This window comes from Delphinapterus leucas, chromosome 2 (assembly GCF_059928025.1).
Source record: "Delphinapterus leucas isolate spDelLeu-1000000601 "Yukka" chromosome 2, BTC_Dleu_Yukka2, whole genome shotgun sequence".
In the NCBI taxonomy this organism is placed as follows: Eukaryota; Metazoa; Chordata; class Mammalia; order Artiodactyla; family Monodontidae; genus Delphinapterus; species Delphinapterus leucas.
In genome coordinates this window covers 171,268,820-171,290,951 of record NC_143130.1, presented here as the reverse complement: position 1 = coordinate 171,290,951, position 22,132 = coordinate 171,268,820, and the positions used below count along the sequence as shown (strand labels likewise).

Genomic DNA, 22,132 nt, shown 5'->3' with positions numbered 1-22,132 from the left:
TGAGCCTGGCTGCAGTTTTTGAATTGCTCTTATCAAACACTTTTCATGGCTTATAATTAATTTTGTATCGTGGTAAGATACACAAAGATTGAGCATTTCAACTAGGTTTAAGTGTACAGCTCTCTGGTATTAAATACATTCACATTGTTGTGAAACCAACACCACTATTCATCTCCAGGACTTTTTCATCATCCCAGACTGAAACTCTACCCATTAAACCCTAACTCCCCATTTCCCCCTCCCCCCAGCCTCTGTTAACCACTATTCTACTTTCTGTTTCTATGAATTTGACTGCTCTAGGGCTCTCATGTGAGTGGAGTCACACAATATTTGTCTTTTGTGACTGGCTTATTTCACTTAGCATGCCTTCAACGTTCATTCATCCATGCTGTAGCATGTATCAGAATTTCATTTTTCTGAAGACTGAAGAGTATCCAACCACAGGCATATACCACTGTGAAATATAGAAAAAAATACATACTGATCTCTGCCCCTGGCTCCTGGTGCAGAGCTCCTAAAACCCTTGTCATTTCCTAAGTGATAAGAACATTAGAAGCATCTTTTTTTCTAATATTTGGTCTTTGACCCTGCTTCCTGAGGCAGAGCTCCAAAATCCCTTGGAATTTCCTGGGTGACTGCAGTGTCCTTTGCTCTAATGAGGCAACTCTGAGTGAGCTCCTGGATGACTTCAGGATGGGGGGCGTGTCACCAGAAAGACCAAGTCATGATTGGAACTTATTTTCTCCCATTCTGTGGGTTTTCTTTTCGTTTTGTTGATGATTTCCTGTGCTATGCAAAAGGTTTTAAGTTTAATTAGGTCCTACTTGTTTATTTTTGTTTTCATTTTCATAGTCTAGGAGGTGGATCAAAGAAGATCTTGCTGCAATTTATGTCAGAGAGGGTTCTGCCCATGTTTTCCTCTAAGAGTTTTATAGTATCCAGCCTTACATTTAGGTCTTTAATCCATTTTGAGTTTATTTTTGTACGGTGTTAGAGAGTGTTCTAATTTCATTCTTTTACATGTAGCTGTCCAGTTTCCCCAGCACCACTTATTGAAGAGACTGTCTTTTCTCCATCGTATATTCTTGCCTCCTTTGTCATAGATTAGTTGACCATAGGTGCATGGGTTTACCTCTGGGCTTTCTATCCTGTTCCACTTATCTTTTTTTTTTTTTCTATTTTTGTGCCAGTACCATACTGTTTTGATGACTGTAGCTTTGTAGTATAGTCTGAAGTCAGGGAGTGTGTACCTCCCACTCCCCCACCCCTATAATTCCTCTTTCCCCTTCCCACTGGTAACCACTAGTTTGTTCTCTGTGAGTCGGCTTTTTTATTATATTCACTAATTTGTTATATTTTTTAGATTCCACATATAAGTGGTATCATACAGTATTTGTCTTTCTCTGACTTATTTCACTTAGCATAATGCTCTCCAAGTTTACAGGATGGATTTTTCTATTTCTGCAAAATACATCATGGGATTTTGATAAGAATTGCATTGAACCTATAGATTTCTTTGGGTAGTTTTGACATCTTACATATTACGTCCTCCAATCTGTGAACACAGGATGTCTTTCTATTTACTTATATCTTCTTTAATTTCTTTCAGCAACGTTCCCAGTGTACAAGCCTTTAACCTCCTTGGTTAACTCAACTCCTAGGTATTTTATTCTTTTTAATTTTATTATAAATGGAATTGTTTCCTTAATTTCTTTTTCAGATTGCTCATTGTTAGTATATGGAAACAGGACTGATTTTTGTGTGTTGATTTTGTATCCCACTTATTTGTTGAATTTATTGGTTCTCATAAGTTTTTTGTTGTCTTTAGGGTTTTCTATGTATAAGATCGTGTTGCCTGTGAACAGAGATAATTTTACTTCTTCCTTTCCAATTTGGATGCATTTTATTTCTTTGGCTTGCCTAATTTCTCTGGCTAGAATTTCCAATACTGTGTTAAATAGAAGAGGCAAAAGCAGGCATCCTGTCTTGTTCTGAATCTGAGATGAAAAGCTTTCAGTCTTTCACCATTGAGTAGGATGTTAGCTGTGGGCTTTTCATATATGGCTTTTATTATGCTGAAGTAGTTTCCTTCTACTCCCAGTTTGTTGAGTGTTTTTAACATGAAAGGGGATGTTGAATTTTGTCAAATGCTTTTACTGCATCAGTTGAGATGATCATATGATTATTTTCCTTCATTCTTTTAATGTGGTATTTACATTGATCAAGTTGTGTATGTAGAACCATCCTTGCATTCCAGGAATAAATCCCACTTGGTCATAGTGTAAAATCCTTTTAGTACACTGCTGAATTCTATTTGCTAGCACTTTGTTGAGGATTTTTGCATCAATGTTCATAAGCAATATTTGTCTGTAGTTTTATTTTCTTATGGTGTCTTTGGCTTTGGTATCAGGGCAAAGAATGAGTTAGGAAGTGTTCCCTCCTCTTTAATTTTTTTGAAGGAGTTTGAGGAGAATTTGTGTGACTTCTTCTTTAAATGTTTGGTAGAATTCAAAACTGAAGCCATGTGATCCTGGACTTTTCTTTTTTGGGAGGTTTTCAGTTACTGATTCAATGTCCTTGCTACTTATAGGTCTATTCAGATATTCTATTTCTTTGAGGTTTAATTTTGGTATGTTTTGTGTTTCTATAAATTTTCCATTTCATATAGGTTATCCAATTTGTTGGTGTGTCATTTTCAATTTTTTCATAGTATTCTCAGAATTTTTAAAAATTTCTGTAGAATAGGTAGTAATGCCCCTACTTTCAATTCTGATTTTAGTTATTTGAGACTTCTCTCTCTTTTTCTTACTCAGTCTAGCTAAAGGCTTGTCAATTTTGTTAATCTCTTTGAAGATGACATTATATATATTATATGATGTTATAATTATATCATGTTATATTATTATATTATGTTACCTTACTATATAATACTATATTGATTAGATATATTATATTTTGGTTTCATTGATTTTCTCTCCTTTTTCTATTTTCTATTTATTTGTCTGGGCTTTAATCTTTATTGCTTTCTTTCTTCTGCCAGCTGCACTCTCCTTTGGTGTCTCTTTACATGGAATATCTTTTTCCATCCCTTCACTGTCATATCTGTGCCTTTGGATCTAAAATGAGTCTTCTGTAGTGTGCATATAGTTGTTTCTTTTTTTAACCCATTCTGTCAATCTCTGTCTTTAGATTGGAGAATTGTATCCATTTACATTAAAGTAATTACTCATATGGAGGGACTACTCTATCAGTTTCCTATTTGTTTTCTGTATGCCTTATAGTTTTTTTGTCCTTTATTTCCTGCATTACTGTCTTCTTTTGTGTTTAGTTGATTTTTTGTAGTGAAACATTTTAATTCCCTTCTCACCTCCTTTCGTGCATACTCTATAACTATTTTCTTTCTGGTTATCATGGAAATTACATTTAACATCCTAAAGTTATAACACTCTCATTTGAATTTATGCCAGATAAACTTTAGTAGCATACAAAAATCGCTCCTATATAGCTCCATTCCCACATCCTTTCAGTTAAGTCACAAATTACAGCTTTATTCATTGTGGGTCCCAAAACATATACGAATAATTACTTTTTATGCATTAGTCTTTTAAATCACATAGAAAATAAAAAGTGGAATTACAAACCAAAATCACAATAATACTAGCTTTGATACTTGTTCATATATTTACCTTTAGCAGAGATCTTTATTTCTTCTTACAGATTCTATTTACTTTCTGGTGTTCTTTCATTTTAACCAGAAGTACTGCCTTTAGCATTTCTCGTAGGAGAGGTCTAGTGGTAATGAACTCCCTCAGCTTTTGTTTATCGGGGAATGTCTTAATTTCTCCCTCACTTTTGAAGGGCAGATTTGCCTGCTGTAGTATTCTTGGTGGATAGCTTTTTCCTTTCAGTACTTTGAATATATCAACTGGGTGGATATTTAACCTTTCTGAGCTTCCACTTCTGCCTACCCGAAATCAAAAGAATCATATATACTTTATTGTTGGTGAGGCAAAATTTTGGAAACTTGGTAGGTATTTGATAAATCATAGCAGGTGTAATTCATACTTTCAGGTGAGGAAATTGAGGCCCAGAGTCCTGACTTGCCCCAGGTCACACAGCCAATGTGGAAGAAGAAATTGGAGCTTCAGGGGGGTCTTCAATGGGGTCTTCTGCCTACTGCTCACCATGCCCCACTGCCTCGGAGGCCCCACGTCATCTAATGAGCATTTCTGATTTTCCAGGGCCTGGCCATCCTGAACAATGCTGTTCACCCTGTACATCTGTCTCCTCTGGCTGTCTACCAGTGGGCTCTGGACCATCCAGGCTAAGGACCCTGACACTGACATGAGCATGAGGAACCCTCACCGGCACTTGGCTCCAAACAACGTTGACTTTGCCTTTACCCTGTATAAGCACTTAGTGGCCTCAGCTCCGGGCAAGAATGTCTTCATCTCCCCTGTGAGCATCTCCACAGCCTTGGCTATGCTGTCCCTGGGCGCCAGAGGCTACACGCGGGAGCAGCTTCTCCAAGGCCTGGGCTTCAACCTCACCGAGATGTCCGAAGCCGAGATCCACCAGGGCTTCCGGCATCTCCACCACCTCCTCAGGGAGTCAAACACCACCTTGGAAATGACCATGGGCAATGCCATGTTCCTGGACCGCAGCCTGGAACTTCTGGAGTCATTTTTAGCAGACACCAAGCACTACTATGAGCTGGAGGCCTTGAATGCAGACTTCCAGGACTGGGCAGGAGCCAGCAGACAAATCAACGAGTATATCAAAAATAAGACGCAAGGGAAAATTGTGGACTTGTTCTCGGAGCAAGATAGCTCAGCCATGCTCATCCTGATCAACTACATCTTCTTTAAAGGTACCCCCCCACCCATCCCGTTCTGACAAGGTCCCATCTACTATTGCCAGGGATAGTAAAAGCCATCAAAATTAAGGGTGTGCTCTTGATGCTATTAGAAAGGTGAAATTATATCATCCTTACCAAGGATCAAAATGACACCCAGTAGAGCAACTTGCCCAAGCCCTTGCAGGTTGTTTCAAGGCCCAAACATGTAACCACGAACAGTCTGGCTGCCTAGTGGTCTACAAATATTGGCCAAGGTCTGGCTGTGAGTCAGGCACTTGGTCAGAGGCTGGAAATAGAGCCTAGAACCAGACAGACACAGTCGCCCCCCTCAGGAACTTCCAGACGGCCCATAAGCCTTCCTGCACGCACTTCCCGAGCCAGCTCCAGCCCAGACCCCTCTCAGCCAAACCACAGCCCCACCTCACCGGTTCAGAGCAAAGTTTTCCAAAATGCCTGTCCATAAAAATCACCACGGAGGCTTGTTAAAATTACAGATTCCAGAGCCCACACCAGATCTACTAGAGCAAAACTGATGCAAGAATGTCCTAGAATGTGTACTTTTAACAAGGCCCCCTTCCCCAATCGTTTTGACGAGCAGGTAATTTGGGGATATATTATCCTCCAGAATGAAATCTACAGTCCTTAGTCTACAGCAGTGGTCCTCAACCCAGGGTGATTCCCACCCCCATCCACCCTCAGGGACATTTGGCAATGTCTAGAGACATTGTGAGTTGTAACAACTGGGGGTGGGGTGGGGTGTGCCACTGGCATCTTGTGGGTAGAGGCCAAGGAGAATGCTCAACGTCCTACAATGCACAGAGCAGCTCCCCACAGTGACAGCTGCCTCCAAATGGCTAGAGTCCCAAGGTTGAGAAATCATCTGTTTCTTCTGCCTTGTCCAGACTCAGGTCTCAACAGTTTCCCCTATACAAGTTCCCAATACACAGCAGACACACACAAACACACACACACACACACGATATCCAATCACACCAAACTCCTTGCATGTCTTTGAGCATGACTCTCCCCATGGAAGTCTGTATTAGTTCCCTATTGCCACTGTAACAAATTGCAACAAAATTGGTGGCTTAAAACAGCACCAATTTATTACCCTACAATTCTGGAGGTCAGAAGTCCAAAATGGGCCACTCTGGGTTAAAGTCAAGGTGATGCTAGGGTGTGTTCCTTCTGTGGCTCTAGGGGAGGATCTGTTCCCTGCCTTTTCCAGCCTGTAGAAGCTACCTGCATTCCTTGGCTTGAGGCCCCCTTCCCTCTTCAGAGCTAGTAATCGCATTGCGCTGACCTCTACCTCCATCACGTCTCCTTTCTGACTCTGACCCTCCTGCCATCCTCTTCTCCTTTTAAGGATGCTTGTGATTACAGCGGGCCCACCTGGATAATCCAGAAAATTCTCCTCAACTCAAAGTCAGTTGATTAGCAGCCTTAATTTCCTCTTGCCATGTAACATAATATATTCACAGGTTGCAAGGATTAGGACATCTTTGGGGCGGGGGGGGGCATTCTGCCTGACACAGGGCCCGTGCCCATTCTGTCCCCTGAGCCCTCCCTCAACTTGTCTGACTGCCTAAAACTTCTACCCGCCCTTCAAATCTTGGCTCAAAAGTCACCACCTCCGTGAAGCCTCCCCTGATTCTCTCCAGCAAATCTTTGTCTCTCATACGCATCCTCTGCAGTTTGCCCACACCGAATTTTAATATGCATCTTGTTAGAACGTGTAAACCTGGACCCAAGTGGTTCAGTTTCAATTAAGTAGTCATATACAAAGAAGTGCAGGTAAAACAGCCAAAAAAAAAAGTATAATATTTAATGTGTCTCTCAACAACATAAAGATTATCCCATATGCCCATTTCGCTCCTCCCCAGTTCTCACTCAGGGCCCTCCAGTAGCCAACTGAACCCCTTCCCTCCCCCAGATCTTTATTACCTGGACAGACTTGGCATCTTGGTGAGCCATCCTCCTGCCTCTTGGTCTTTCTCTGTCTATTCTCCAGCACAAGTCTGGGAACCCACCTGACAAAGGCCTCCCTTCTTGGATGGTAGTGAGGGTGAGAGACCGACCAGCAAAGGCAGCATTTTCTTTTTTCTCCCACTTTATTGAGATATAAATGACTTATCATGGAAGCTTAAGGTACACAATGGGATGACTTGATATATATATATGTATATGTATATGGTGAGATGATTACCCAGATAAGGTTAGCTAACACGTCTATCACCTCACAGTTACCTTTGTGTGTTGGGGCCAGGGGGTGAGGATTTTTAATATCTGCTCTCTTAGCAACTTTTAGGTATATGATACAGTATTATTAACTGTAGTACCATGCTGTGCATTAGATTCCCCAGAACCTATTCATCTTATAACTGGAAGTTTGTACCTTTGACCACCTTTACCCACTTCTCCGAACCTCCTACCCCATCATTCTTTTCTCTGTTTCTATAAATTCTGTATTTTTAGATTCCATGTATAAGTGAGGGCATGCAGTATTCGTCTTTCTCTGTCTGCCTTATTTCACATAGCATAATGCCCTCAAGGTTCATCCATGTTGCTGCAAATGACAGGATTCTCTTCTTTTTTATGGCTGAGTAATATTCCATTTGGGGTTTTTGTGTGTGTGTGTGTGTGTGTGTGTGTGTGTGTATACACACACTGTTCTTTATCCATTCATCTATTGATGGACACTTGATTGTTTCCACATCTTGGCTATTGTGAATAATGCTGCAATGAACATGGGAGTGCAGATATCTCTTCAGTATAGTGGGTTCATTTCCTTCTGATATATACCAAGAAGTGGAATTGCTGGAGCATATGGTAGTTCTATTTTTAATTTTTTGAGGAACCTCCATACTGTTCTCCATAATGGCTGCACCAATTTACATTCCCACCAACGGTGCACAAGGGTGCTGTTTTCTTCACATCCTGCCGGCACTTGTTTTCTCTTTTCTTTTTGATAATAGCCATTCTGATAGGTGTGAAGTGCTATTGTGGTTTCAATTCGCATTTCCTTGATGATTCGTGATTTTGAGCACCTTTTCTTGTACTTGTTGGCCATTTGTACATCTTCTTTGGAAAAAAAATCTATTCAAGTCCTCTGCCCATTTTTTAATTTGATTATTTGGGGCTTTTTTTTTTTTGCTATTGAGGTTGTATGAGTTCCTTATATATTTTTGGATATTACCCCCTTATCAAATGTATGTTTCGCAAATATTTTCTTCCATCCCATAGGTTGCCTTTTCACTTTATTGATTGTATCCTTTGCTGGGCAGAAGCTTTTTAGTTTGATGTGATCCCACTTGTTAGTTTTTCCCTTGTTGCTTATGCCTTTGGTGTCATATTCAAAAAAAAAAAATCATAGCTAAGACTAATATCAAAGAGTTCCTTTTTCCCTACATTTTCTTCTAGGAGTTTTATGGTTTCAGGTCTTATGTTTAAGTCTTTAACATATTTCAAATTAGTTTTTGTGAATGATGTAAGATAGGGGTCCAGTTTCATTCTTTTGCATGTGAATATCCAGTTTTCTCAGCACCATTTATTGAAGAGATTATCTTTTCCCCACTCAGTATTCTTGGTTCCCCTGTCATATCTTAGTTGACTATATATGGGAGGGGTTATATCTAGGCTTTCAATTCTGTTCCATTGGTCTATGTGTCTGTCCTTATGCCTGTACCATACTGTTTGATTACTATAGCTTTATAATACAGTTTGAAATCAGGAGGTGTGATGCCTCCAACTATGTTCTTTCTCAAGATGGCTTTGGCTATTTAAGATCTTCTGTGGTCCCACACAAAAGGCAGTATTCTTTACACCTGACCCTGGGGGGCCAAGGAGTCAGGGAATGTTTGCCCGGAAATGTTTCTGGATGCTCCCATGAATTCTCCAGGCCATCTCTCCCACTAGACCCCTCACTCTTGTGTATGGCATCCTCGTCTCTTTGGGAGGTCCAGTGCGTTTGCATAGTGCTTGGTAAATGGAAGTAACTCCAAAGTGGCTGCATAGAGGTTCTGGTAACACAGCCTGGGGAGAAGAGCACAGAAAACCCAGAGAGAGAGAGGGCCCTCCTGAGCCTGCAAGGAGCCTGAGCGGGGGCTGGCAGGACAGGGGCTGGCAGGGTGTCATTTGGCGCACGGCTTTGCTCTCACAGTTTCTAAGCATTCTCATGACCACAGTGGGGCTGAGTTGATGGGAAACAGTAGTTCCTGGTAATAAAATCAGAGAGGATTTGAACATTTGAATGCAGGAACAGACATTGACAGGAGTGTGGGCTGTACCCACCTGTGCCTGTTTGTACACAGATTTTCTGTGATCAGGCAAAGCTAATTAACAAGCCCTGTTTAAGCTGAGAGATACTCTGAAATGTTTCCAGCACACCAGGATAATAAATAGAAATGAAGAATGGTGTGGCTCTCATCACTAAACTTAGGACATGTACAGTATCCCTGGCATGTTCCTTACTTAGTGGACTGTCTTGACAGCTCTTTTTTTGGAGAACATTAGAAATATTGTTAAAACATTTTCCAGGGACTCATCCTTGCTCTCTCCAATTTCCCTTCATCAATTCTTAGGTTTCTCTACCATAAGTTCTCCTAACTCAAGAATTTTCAACAAAAAAAATCCCTTAAAATAGAGATTAGATCCCATTCCGTATTTGGTTTTCTGCCAAACTGGATATACGTTATACTTGCTTCTAGAAAAGAAATACTCAGTAAAAAGCACACAGCAGACTTCTAAGGATGAAAAACCTAGCACTGAAAAATATTTTATCTACATTTTCTTGGTTGTGAGTTGGACAAGTTAGCCACAAAGCACTCCCCCCTTCAATTCTGAGGACCCCAGCCTTCCTTTAGAAGATGGTTTGAGAACCCGCAAATTATCTCACTTGCTGTGAGACAGCCTCAGTCATTAGGGATGGACCAGGCACAGCCCCTGGGTCTCCAGGCTCCACATCCATTGCTCTTTTCCCTACATCCTCTGGCCACTGCCCATGGTCACCCTTAGTAACCCTTCCAGGGAGTTGAGGCTGGCTCAGAACCAAGAGTTCTGGCTTCGTGGTCCAGAGATCCCACAGGCAGAGGGATAGAGAAATGTCTGCCTGTGGCTATGCTCTGGCCACTTTCAGGCAGCCTCAGTTGGGAAACAGTGACCTCACAAGGGCTTCTGGGCTGGAGGCCAAGGGCAGCCAGGACACTCAGGATCTGCTAGACTCAGAGTCCTCAGTCATCTCCAGACCTGGGGAGACTCAACCTAGAGCAGATGAGGCCCTGATGAGACTCAATCCATGTCTAAATATCCAAAGATCTATCACCTATTAGAGGACACTGGAATAAACTCAAGGGTCAAAGAGGCTCAGTCGGCAGGCATTACAATCAGGCAGGCTTTGGCTTCATCTAAGGAGCAGTTGCCTTCCCTTCAGCATTGACCAGTAGTGGAAAGTCCCCTCTGTTAGGTAGTGAGTTCCCCATCACAAGGGGAACAAACGTTGCATAATGACATCATGGAACATGGTGGAGTGGAGTCGAGTCTAGCTGTGGTGGGAGTCTGTAACCTTGAAGGACTCATCTCGCCCTGATTCTGCCTCTGGGAAATGTACTGTGGCCCTCAGGGCCACTCGGGAGGCAAGGAGCCTCCTGCAAGAAAGTGGGTACATTTGACTGGGCAGCCAAACTGCCTGCTGGGCTTCTGTTGCCACACATCAGGGGGTGGGGATGGACTGGATGGTCGGTTCCCCAGCACCACCTCCAGAGCCCTCCAGTCCAGAAGCCACTCCAGGGAGCGGGGCAACAAGGCCAAGTCTGCTTTACTGAATCCTACTCCCAAATCCTAGGGCCAGCATCCTCTGTTCTCTCCCTCTTTCCATTTTTAGAAGTCAGTCTCAGACATCGTGCTAATCCTCAAGCCATCCCAAAGGGTAGAGGATGGAACAGGCTTTAAACCTCTGGGAATTTCATATCTTAGCAAATTCCAGCAGCTCTGGTGGGGACCTTCCAGGTTGAGGGAGGCCACCGTGTAACTTGCTTGGCGGTCACCCCTGGCCCTCTGCTGCCACCCAAGTTGCGTTTTCCTCCTGCTGTCACAGGTCTGTCTCCTCCCCTCCCCCTCCCCCCTCTTCCCAGGCTCGTGGGCACACTCCTTCAACCTAGAAAGCACCAGGGAAGATAACTTCTACGTGAATGAGACGACCACGGTGAAGGTGTCCATGATGTTCCAGTCGAGCACCATCAAGTACCTGAACGACTCGGTGCTCCCCTGCCAGCTGGTACAGCTGGACTACACAGGCAACGAGACCGTCTTCTTTGTCCTCCCGGTCAAGGGGAAGATGGACACGGTCATTGCCATGCTGAGCCGGGACACCATTCAGAGGTGGTCCAAGTCCCTGACCAACAGGTAAGCCCTCCAGCCAGCTGTGTTGATTTCTGCAGTTGGACGTGTTCCCAGAAAGTGGGGCAAGTGGAAAAGGGGTGCACCTGGCCGTCCTTCCTCCCCCAGACTCGCCTTCCAGTGCTCATTATTTTCCTATCTGCTGGGTTCTCTGGTCTAGAGGTTACACTTATTTATCTTTCTGTCAATTAACACTGAGCTATTGATACTCTGGGGCACTCCACAAAGCGAGGTCCACCTTCCCCAGCAGGTTGATGGCCACCCTCTGTGTTATCACATCTTTCATCTTTTTCTTAAGCTGAATTCACCCATCACCCAGCCCGCACTGATCCATTTTATTATATTGCTTACCTGAGACCAAGCACCGCTAAAGATTCCTGGGAGACCATAAAAAGATATAATGAAAGTGACCACCATATGACCACTGTAATGACCCTGGAACCAACGCAAAGCCTACGAATGGTTAAGTCACTCAGGGAATCTAATGTTTCTTCCATCAGTCAATCAGTAAATAAGTAAGAAAGTAAGGACATAAGTACGTAATAAACTCATTTTCCCAGGAACCTCTGCGCTAGAGGGGAATCAAAATTATAGTCAAGCTTGTGTCCAGCTCCGGTCCTGAGGGAGCAGATGTTCTTGAGAAGACGGTCCTCGCTCTTGGGAGATTAGAGTTCTGTCTGTGAAGGAGCCAAACAACGTGGGAGCTGGGTGGCGGGGTGCAGACTCAAAGGGAAGAGGGCTGTAGGGGAAGGAGCCAGCACTTGGATCTAGAGTCGCTCAGGAAGCCTCGTGGGCCAGGCACCATGTCTGGAATTCATTCATTCATTCATTCATTCAGTATATATATGGAAGCAATTGCTATGTACCATGCACTAGGCCAAGCAGAAGGGATGCACTCTAGAGCAGAAAACGGATTCTGGTGGAATTAATAGTGGTACAATGTCATAAGCTCTGTCAGAGCAAGACAGGGAAGGAGATGCATAATGTGTACAATTTGAGGGAGGGTGGGACGCCGGACTCTAAGCCAGGGGAATGGAGGAGGGGCTGCAGAGCACATTGCCTTCACTTTGAACTGTGCCTTAAGCCTGAGTAGAGGTTCAGTCAGTGGCAACCTCCCCGAGAGTATGCACGGAAGAGGAAATGGCACCAGTCAAGTCGCGGAGGCCATTTGCCAGCTTTTCAGGTCAACCGTCTCACTCCACTTCACTCCCACCCCTTGAAGGGAACCTGTAGTTCAGGTACAGTGCCACCAGGTAGTGACAATGCGCCATGATTCAAATTCTGTACCCTAGTGTGTTGAAAATAAGGCGAAGGATGCCCCTTCTCTTTACTCCAAAAATAATCTCTTCACTAAAACACTTAAACAACATTAGTCAGTAACAGGTACCATTTTCTTCTAGATTTTTTTAAGAAAACATTCAAGGTAAAACTTTGCACCTTTAGACATCATGAGTTCTCTCCTTCATCCCAATGCTGTGGCCTACGGCTCACCTGCACGCTTGCGTGGCCCCTTCTCCCTCCTCACCCCAGCCAGCACCACCACGCCCTTCCCCACCAGGCTCTCCGGTGCATCCAAGCTCAGCATCCTTCAGGGCCCAGATGACACCCCACCCCACCCCCCGCCCCCGGGCAGCCTCTGGGTCCCACTCACGGGGCGCTCTCGCAACAGCCTCTCTCTCCATCCCCTTGCTCCGCGTCACCTCGCTGCGGCCCGCGCAGGTCGTGGGGCAGCTCTCTGAGTTGGGGCGATGGGGCTCCGAGTTAACTAGTCCTGGTTTCTTCACGGTCCTGCTACTTCCCAGCGGTGTGACTTTGGGGAAATTCCTCAGCTTTTTTTTGAGTTTCAGTCTCTCAATCTGGAAGTTAAAAATGATGACTCCAGTTTGTAAGGCTGTGTGTGCCTGCGCGGATTAGACGAGATAAAGGAGGTCAGGAGGGGCAGCCAAACGCTGGGTATGGGTCGGCCTCCCTTACCTTCTGTTGCCATCTCCCATCTAGAGAATTCACACGTCCCACTGACCTTGGATTCCTCCTCACTTCCCCCGGGTTGCCAGCTTCCAGACCTCCCCAGAGCAGCTTGTGCTCAAGTACAGAGGTCTCATGCCTTCCCTCCACCCTCTGGAGAGCCGGGGCCCTATCACTGACTTCAGGGTTCAGGCATCTTCTCTCTCCCTTGCTGTGTAGATGAGGACTAGCACAGAGACGGACAGGACTTGGCTAAAGCCACACAGCATTAGCGGCATGGCTGGGGCCAGGACCCCTGCTCCCAGCTGCACGTTCCCTCCACTCCTCCACTTCTGCCAGGGGGTGCTTAGGGGACCACAGGACTTCCTGTTTTTTTCTTTTTTTTAATTGAAGTATAATTGATTTACAATACTGTGTTAGTTTCAGGTGTACAGCAAAGTGATTCTGTTTTATATATATCCTTTTTTTCATTCTTTTCCATTATAGGTTATTACAAGGTAATGAATACAGTTCTCTGTGCTTGTCCCCCATAAATCCTTGTTGTTTATCTATTTTATGTGTGGTAGTGTGTATCTGTTAATCCCATACTCCTATTTTATCCCTCCCGCCTCTTCCCTTTGGTAGCTATGTTTGTTTTCTGTGTCTGTGTGTCTCTTTCTGTCTTGTAAATGAGTTCATTTGTATTATTTTTTTAGATTCCACACATGTGACATCGTATAACATTTGCCTTTCACTGTCTGACTTACTTCACTTAGTATGATAATCTCTAGGTCCATCCATGTTGCTGCAAATGGCATTATTTCATTCTTTTTTATGGCTGAGTAATATTCCATTGGGTGTAATTAATATATCTATATCTATCTATCTATCTATCTATATATATATATACCACATCTTCTTTATCCATTCCTCTGTTGATGGACGCTTAGATTGCTTCCATGTCTTGGCTATTGTAAATAGTGCTGTTGTGAACATTGGGATGCATGTATCTTTTTTGAATTAGAGTTTTCATCTTTTCTGGATATATGCCCAGGAGTGGGATTGCTGGATCATACAGTAACTCTATTTTTAGTTTTTTAAGGAACCTCCATACTGTTTTCCATAGTGGCTGCACCAATTTACATTCCCACCAAGAGTGTAGGAGGGTTCCCTTTTCTCCACACCCTCTCCAGCATTTATTATTTGTAGACTCTTTAATGATGGCCATTCTGACTGGGGTAAGGTGATGCCTCATTGTAGTTTTGACTTGCATTTCTCTAATGATCAGTGATGTTGAGCATCTTTTCACGTACCTCTTGGCCATCTGTGTGTCTTCTCTGGAGAAATGTCTATTTAGGTCTTCTCCCCATTTTTTGATTGGGTTATTTAGTTTTTTGATATTGAGTTGTTTGACCTGTTTGTATATTTTGGAAATTAAGCCCTTGTCGGTAGCATCATTTGCAAATATTTTCTCCAGCCATAGGTTGTCGTTTTGTTTTGTTTATGGTTTTAAACACTGTGCAAAAGCTTATAAGTTTGATTCAGTTCCATTTGTTTATTTTTGCTTTTATGTCTTTTGCCCACAAGGACTTCTTTAGGTATTCTTTGCTTCAGTGTCTGGTAGTTTAACTGGATCAGGTGGAATCAGCTCAAAGAAAGAGCTGAGAAGAAAGGGCTTTGCAATTCAGAGACCCAGAGAGGAAGATGCCTTTGTGATGGAGGGAGAGGCAGATCCTGCTTCTTGTTCTGTTCCTTCCCCTGTCCCGAAAGAGCAGGTCTGGCTGGGAGGCAGGGTCTGGAGGGATCACAGGGGAAACGGGAATCTGGCTGGCTGGGCCCAGCCCTGGGAAAGTCTAACCCCATCTGCTTACCCCGAGCAGCCTGGTGGACCTGTACATCCCGAAGTTCTCCATTTCTGGAGGCTACGACCTCGGGGGCATCATGGGGGACATGGGCATTGCAGACTTGCTCAACAACCGGACACATTTCTCAGGCATCACCCAAGAGGCCCTGCCGAAGGTGTCAAAGGTAGGGGTCTCTAGAGCCCATCCTTCTTCCCCCCCCAAATTCACAATACAAATAATAATAAGCAACATGGAGCCCATTCATGAATAGGCTTCTAGGCCCCAGGCTGAGAGGTCTTGTCCAAGCCCCTAGTTTTACAACAGGCTAAATGAAAGCTCAGCAAGAACTTGATGTCCCCAAGGTCACACAGGAAGCTAGTGACAAGGGAGCACCACAGCTCAGGCGTGCACCGTTCTGCCAGGCCACACAGAGGGGGCACTGTGGAAGACAAGTCATCATGGCAGGGCTGTGAGCAGCCCCCAGGCAAAAGGAAACGTCTGCGTGAGATCACACTGAATGTTCTATCCAATGATGTTCTTTATCTCCATCCTTCAGCTTTATGTTCTGTTATTCATTCATTCAGAAAATATTTACTGAACATGTTCTATGTGCCCCAAACTGTGCTAGACACTGGGTATGCCTCAGATGTGGCCCTGCCCTCACAGGATCTTACAGTCCTGTGGGTGACAAAACAGGAGAGGGAACAGGAGGAAGCTGTGGTGGCAGCAGCCCCCTCCCTCGTGCACACAGACTTTGACCATCATGATGTGGGCACACAGTATGTGCTCAATAAAATGCCTGTGTGTGAAGAACTCAGTCAAACAGCTACCTCCTTATGAGGTGGGTGTTACCCTAGTTTCTCAGGTCACAGAGCTAGTAAATAGCCTGACATTTGACTCAAAACCTCATATTCCCAAAACACACTGCAGGGGTTCCTAGCCCAGCTGAGCTTCTCCCTAGCCTATTTACAGAGCACTCTGAGCCTCTGATTCCCTGCTGCTCCATCAGTGAGAGTCCTGTCCCGTAGGTGTTGTTATTTAATCAGCCAGTTCTGATCTTTCCGATGCTTTTGATGCAACCTACTCAAGCATTTTACTGACTTGAGAATATCTTCTAATTTTGATCATAACAAAGGATGTTTCAGCAGGCAAAGATAAGCCTTTTCCCTACAGAGTGGGCACAAGCATTTTGCATAAGTTGAACCCTCTCAATTACTGGCAGAGTGGAGAGGGAGCGAAGTGTCCCTCCACCAGCCCAGGACCCGGTGAGGGGAGCCCGATATGGATGCTGAAGTCCAGTTTCAGCCCCAAGTCCCTTGCTCTCCATGGATCGGCTCCAGCTGCCCACTCTCTAGGGAGGAAGTCTAAGTGTGGCCTGGGTTCCAGAGGTGGATAGACCCCAGCACTAGTCCTGGGGCTGCCACGTAGATGAGGAGCCGGCAAGTGACCTTCTCTGAGCCTCAGCTTCGCCAGCCAGAAAACAGGGTGGTAGGAGTCGAAGCCAAGAGGCTCGGAAAGCTCCGCCCACACGGCTGGTGTTCATCCTCCACGCTTTGTCCGTTCCCACCAGGTGGTCCATAAGGCCACCCTGCAACTGGATGAGAGGGGCTTGGAGTCAGCCGCCCGCACCCAGGTCCACCAGAACTCGGCGCCCGAGCCTCTCACAATCCGCTTCGACCGGCCCTTCGTTGTCATGATCTTCGACGACTTCACGTGGAGCAGCCTCTTCCTGGGCAAGGTTGTGAATCCGACCTAAGGGGACGCCCCCTGGAGCCACAGCGCATCTGACTCGGGCACCAGGGACCCCACAGAAAGGAGTGAGAGGTTCCCCCCAATCCTCCCCTGGTTCCCCTCTGGTAATAAATTACTGTCGTTGCGACTGGTGACAAGTGTGGTTGAAGGGGAAGAGTGGGACGATTGATAAAACTTGAATAACATCAATATAATATTGTACCAGTATAATTTTCTAGTTTTGGTCATTGTCCTAGGGTTATGTGATGTATGGAAGCACAGTGAAAAGTATATGGAAGCACTATTATTTTTGTAAATTTTTGTAAGTTTGAAATTATTTCCAAGTAAGAACTTGAAAAGAAGGAATCACACAAGCCAAAACACAACAGAAGAACACACACACACACACACACACACACAACAGAAAGATGTTTTTAAAGTGCTAGGATGGAAATGTCATATCTTTCAAAAAGCAAAAAAACAAACAAAAAATTCCTTCAAAAATGAAGGCAAAATAAAGTTTGGGTTTTTTTTTTCAGACAAACAAGAGCTGAGGAGGCTTATCATCTTCACTAAAGACTTTTTTTAAGTAGTTGTTTATGGAGAAACAAGATGATTCTAGATGGACGCACAAAAGAATGAAGAGCACTGGAAAGAGTAATTATGTGGGCAATGATAAAATATTTTAAAATATATTTAAAGTATAATTAACTGTTTAAAGCAAAAATAGTTATCGATTTATTGCTTTTCGACTCCAAATCCTCCCTTCGTTGCTGCTCTGCAAAAACCAATCTGGACCTTTTTAGTTTTACTGTGCCCCTGGGCATGATATTAAATTTTGTCAGTAGAGGGCGCTAGAGAAAGATCGCAGGAGGAAGAGACCTTATTCTCACAGTTCAGGACAAAAAGCATTAAATGAGATAAAAGAGAACCAGATGGATAGATAGATACATAGATTACATAGGTGATAGGAAGATGATAGATAGATAGATGGATGGATAGATAGATCGATTATAGATAGAAAATAGATGATATATAGATAATTAGATGATAGACACAGCATACATCTTGAGAGAAAGGAATTGAGCGATACTTCCTTAAATATACATATTTACATGTTTCTAAAGTCAGCATCTTAATAAGAAAACACTAAACGCATTCCCACTACTGTAAGACAAGACTACTCATCGTATTCACATAGTCCTGGGGATAGTAGACAAAGCAATTAGACAAGAGAAAGTAGCGGCATAGAATTGTAAACTCTCTCTATTTGCAGATGACATGTAATATACTTGCATAACCCTAGCAAATCAATGACAAAACAAACTCAAACAATAAAGATTTCGGCAAGGTATCAGAATATAGACTTAACATGCAAAAGCAGTGCCTCATATACACAAACAACAAGCAGTTAAAACACATAATGGAAGAGAAAACCCAATCGCAACCAAAAGGATATAACACTTAGAAATAAACAAGAAATGCGCAGAATCTATATAGAGAAAATGATAAAATATTCCTTAAAGATGCAAAATTAGACTTGAACAAATGCAAAGATATTCCTTCTTGAATAAGATGCTCAACATCATCTAGATATCAGTCTTCCCTAAGTTAATTTGTCAATTTAATTGTATCCCAATAAAAATACTAGCAATTTCTTTTTCTGGAGATAAACAAGATAATACCAAAGTCCCTATAGAAAAATAAGCATGCAAGAGTAGCTGGAAAACACCGAAAAGAAAAAGATGTCAGGGACAGGGGGTGGGGAAGATAGGGGACTGGCCCGACCAGATGTTAAAGCATACGGCACAGATACTTCAATTAAATCTATGGTACTCGGATATGAATAGATAGGCAGACCAATGAAATACGTTAGAAAGTCTGGCAATAGATTCAAGTACAAATGGAAATTTAATATTTGATAAAGGAAGACTTTTAAATAAATGTTATTGGGACAACTGGATAGCCATTTGAAAACAGAAAGGGGCTTCCCTGGTGGCGCAGTGGTTGAGAATCCACCTGCCAATGCGGGGGACCGGGTTCGAGCACTGGTCTGGGAAGATACCACATGCCGCAGAACAACTAGGCCCGTGCGCCACAACTGCTTAGCCTGCGCTCTGGAGCCCGCGAGCCACAACTCATGAAGGCTGCACGCTTGGAGCCCGTGCTCCGCAGCTGGAGAGGCCACCGCAGTGGGAAGCCAGCACACCACAGCGAGGGGTAGCCCCCGCTCGCTGCAACTAGAAAAAGCACGCACACAGTAACAAAGACACAACTCAGCCAAAAATAAATAAAAGAAAATAAATAAATTAAAAAAAAAAAAAGAAAAACAGAAAGGGTAAAATTAGACCCATTCTTCACACCATACTTAAGAATAAACTAAGAATCAGAGATCTAAATGAAAAAAAAAATAGAACTATACAAGTACTAGAAGAAAACGTGGGTAAATTCCTCCATAATTTAGGTGTAGAAAAAGGCTTTTCAACCATGACTCAAAGTCCAGATGAAATTTTTTAAAGAATTGAGAAATTTGACTATATAAAAATATTTTTTAATTGTGTGGTAAAAATTCATAAGCAAAGTCAACAGAAGTAAAAACCTGAAAGAAGATATTTGCAAGGTATGCCACTGATAGAGGTAATATCCTTAATATGTGGTCTTTAAACATATGAAAATACATTTCACTTCACTGAATAATAAAAAATGCAACTGAAAACTACACTGAGATACCATTTCCTATCCATCAGATTGGCAATAATGTAAAAGCTTCACAGGACACTCTATTGGTTGTGTGGAAACAATCATTTTCATGGGTTGCTAGTGGGAATGCTGATGGGTCCTTGAAAAAAGAAACACAGGAAGGATAAACTAGAAACTAATTAACTGGTTACCTGCAAGGGAAGGGGGAGGACAGAGTGGAAGAGATGGGGGGTGGGGAATAGCACTTTTCTTCATGGAGCTTTTTGTATGCTTTAGACTTTTAGAATAATGTTAATGTTCTATATACTCAAAAATAAAATTAAATGAACAAATGAGGAAAGCCCTAAAACCAAGTGAAAAGAAAACAAATGAATTCAAACATATTTCAAATGGATAATATAACTATTCTGAAGGGGAGAAAAAGAATTAACCCAAGGAAATTTTCAACACGATGCTTGGACAATATGCCTCTAGTTTTAAGAATACAAGACTGCAGGGGCTTCCCTGGTGGCACAGTGGTTAAGAATCCGCCTGCCAATGCAGGAGACACGGGTTCAAGCCCTGATCTGGGAAGATCCCTCATGCCGCGGAGCAACTAAGCCCGTGCGCCACAACTACTGAGCCCACGAGCCACAACTACTAAAGCCCGCGCACCTAGAGCCCGTGATCTGCAACAAGATGAAGCCGCCACAAGGAGAAGCCCATGCACTGCCACGAAGAGTACCCCCGCTCACTGCAACTAGAGAAAGCCCACGCGCAGAAACGAAGACCCAACGCAGCCAAAAATTAATTAATTATTTATTTTTTTAAAAGAAAGAATACAAGACTGCAAACAATCTTGAAGGCCTCTTTTCAGGCTCATTTTTCATCATGGGATGAAGATAGCAAACATTATATGATGTGTAGGATTGGGCAAGGAGAGATACAACACAGAATGAGGGAAGCAAGGAAGAATCCTGTGGGGTAGCACATGAATTGGAGGGATAAAATCATGGTTTCTAGTACATTTCTAAAATATGTGTATGCCTGGGACAATTTGAATCTCTAAATAAATACATACATACAAAACACATACATATATATAGTAAGAACAGTAATGGATTAAAATGCATTGAATAAAATCAAGAGTCCATGAATCTGTACCAATAATGCTGATAAATAAATATGAAAGGAATGATGGATTTAGAGTATCATAGTAAATACTGATTCAGGCAAGAATAATCAATGGATGCTAAATCTGAGGGCATGGGGAATTTGATGAAAAACAAGATATTTAAATTAGTTTCAAAGTATCTCCTCAGCAGTGACTTATTACAAAGGGAGAAATGGTAGCTATATATTGGAGAAACGGACATTCATCTTAACCAAGGCATTAAAATTAACATCACCATTTAGGGACAAAGAGACTTCGTGTGCCTCTGGATGTGACACTCTAAGAAGGAGCCAACATCGTTTCTGTGATATTCCTTCCAAAAATGTATAATCTGAGGCTAATCATGGGGATACATCAGACCAACCTGAATTGAGAGAACTGGTAAAATTTCAAAATGTCAACATAATAAGAGGCAAACAAAGGGCTGAAGAACTGCTCCAGATTCAAGGAAACTAAGGAGACATAGCTCCAAATGCATACATGGTCCTGGAGGGACCCTACGCTAAAAATAAAAATGCCACAAAGGACATGAGTGGGGCAGCTGACAAAACTGGAATATGACTGTAGCTTCAGGTTGTGTAACAATATTAAATTGGATTTCAGAAATTGATACTATTGATATTTACATAAGAGAATATTCTTGTTCTTGGGATTACCTTATCAGCTCAAATGGTTCAGAATAAGATAGCATGTGTGTGCGTGCATGCGTACACACACCTTGCACCTGTGCATACATATATAGATATGGGTATATAGAGAGAACAGGATTGTAAAACGTGGAAAATGCTTCAAAATTAGTGAATCTGGGTAAAGGGTTATAGAATTTCTTTGTAACTACTCTTGCAGTTTTACTTTAAGTTTGAAATTATTTAAAATTAATTTTTTTAAGTTAAAAACTGAAATAAATAAATAATGACCCGCAGCACAAAAGAAAGATAGGGAAAGGACATAACCTCCCAAGTAGAAGAACCATCTTAGTGAAAACCTGCTGTCACACTACGTGGTTAACTGCCTTGGGAACCAGAGGTCTGGGTTCAAATTCAAGCTCTGTGGTTTTGAACAGGTTAACTGACCTCTCTGAGCATCTGTTTCTTTATACCCATTAAAGAAAACTAATTATCATGTCCCTCTCACTCAAAGGGTCCATCTCAAGGAAAGAAAGCTTTGTTAGGTGCTAACTAGTCAAACCCCTAGTTACCCAGAAGTTATCCCCACCTTGCTGACCAGTGCCCTGAGCACATCTTCTCAGGGCAACCATAGCGAACTTGCCTGGGCCATCAGCTTTGCACCGCTGGGGACAGAAGGGATCAATCAGCAATCTTGTTAGGTGTCACTGGAGCCCAGTGAGCCAGGGTGGAGGAAGCCTGGATCAGGAACAGGGAATCAGAAGGCCCGTGGGGGGCACTTCCCTGGTGGTCCAGTGGTAGAGAATCCACCTTCCATTGCAGGGGACATGGTTCGATCCCTGGTGGGGGAACTAAGATCCCACATGCTGTAGGGCAACTAAGC

At 43.1% G+C, this 22,132-nt stretch overlaps 1 protein-coding gene across 1 annotated transcript; it reads left to right on the top strand.

Annotated features, from left to right (window-relative positions):
• The first annotated feature begins 4,245 nt into the window (after positions 1–4,245).
• Positions 4,246–16,910, top strand: SERPINA6 (serpin family A member 6). The gene is made up of 4 exons (XM_022575861.2): positions 4,246–4,870; positions 10,987–11,257; positions 15,076–15,223; positions 16,610–16,910. Exons 1-4 carry the CDS (start codon positions 4,261–4,263, stop codon positions 16,793–16,795), a joined length of 1,215 nt encoding a protein of 404 aa, XP_022431569.1. The 5' UTR covers positions 4,246–4,260; the 3' UTR covers positions 16,796–16,910.
• Positions 16,911–22,132: the final 5,222 nt, after the last annotated feature.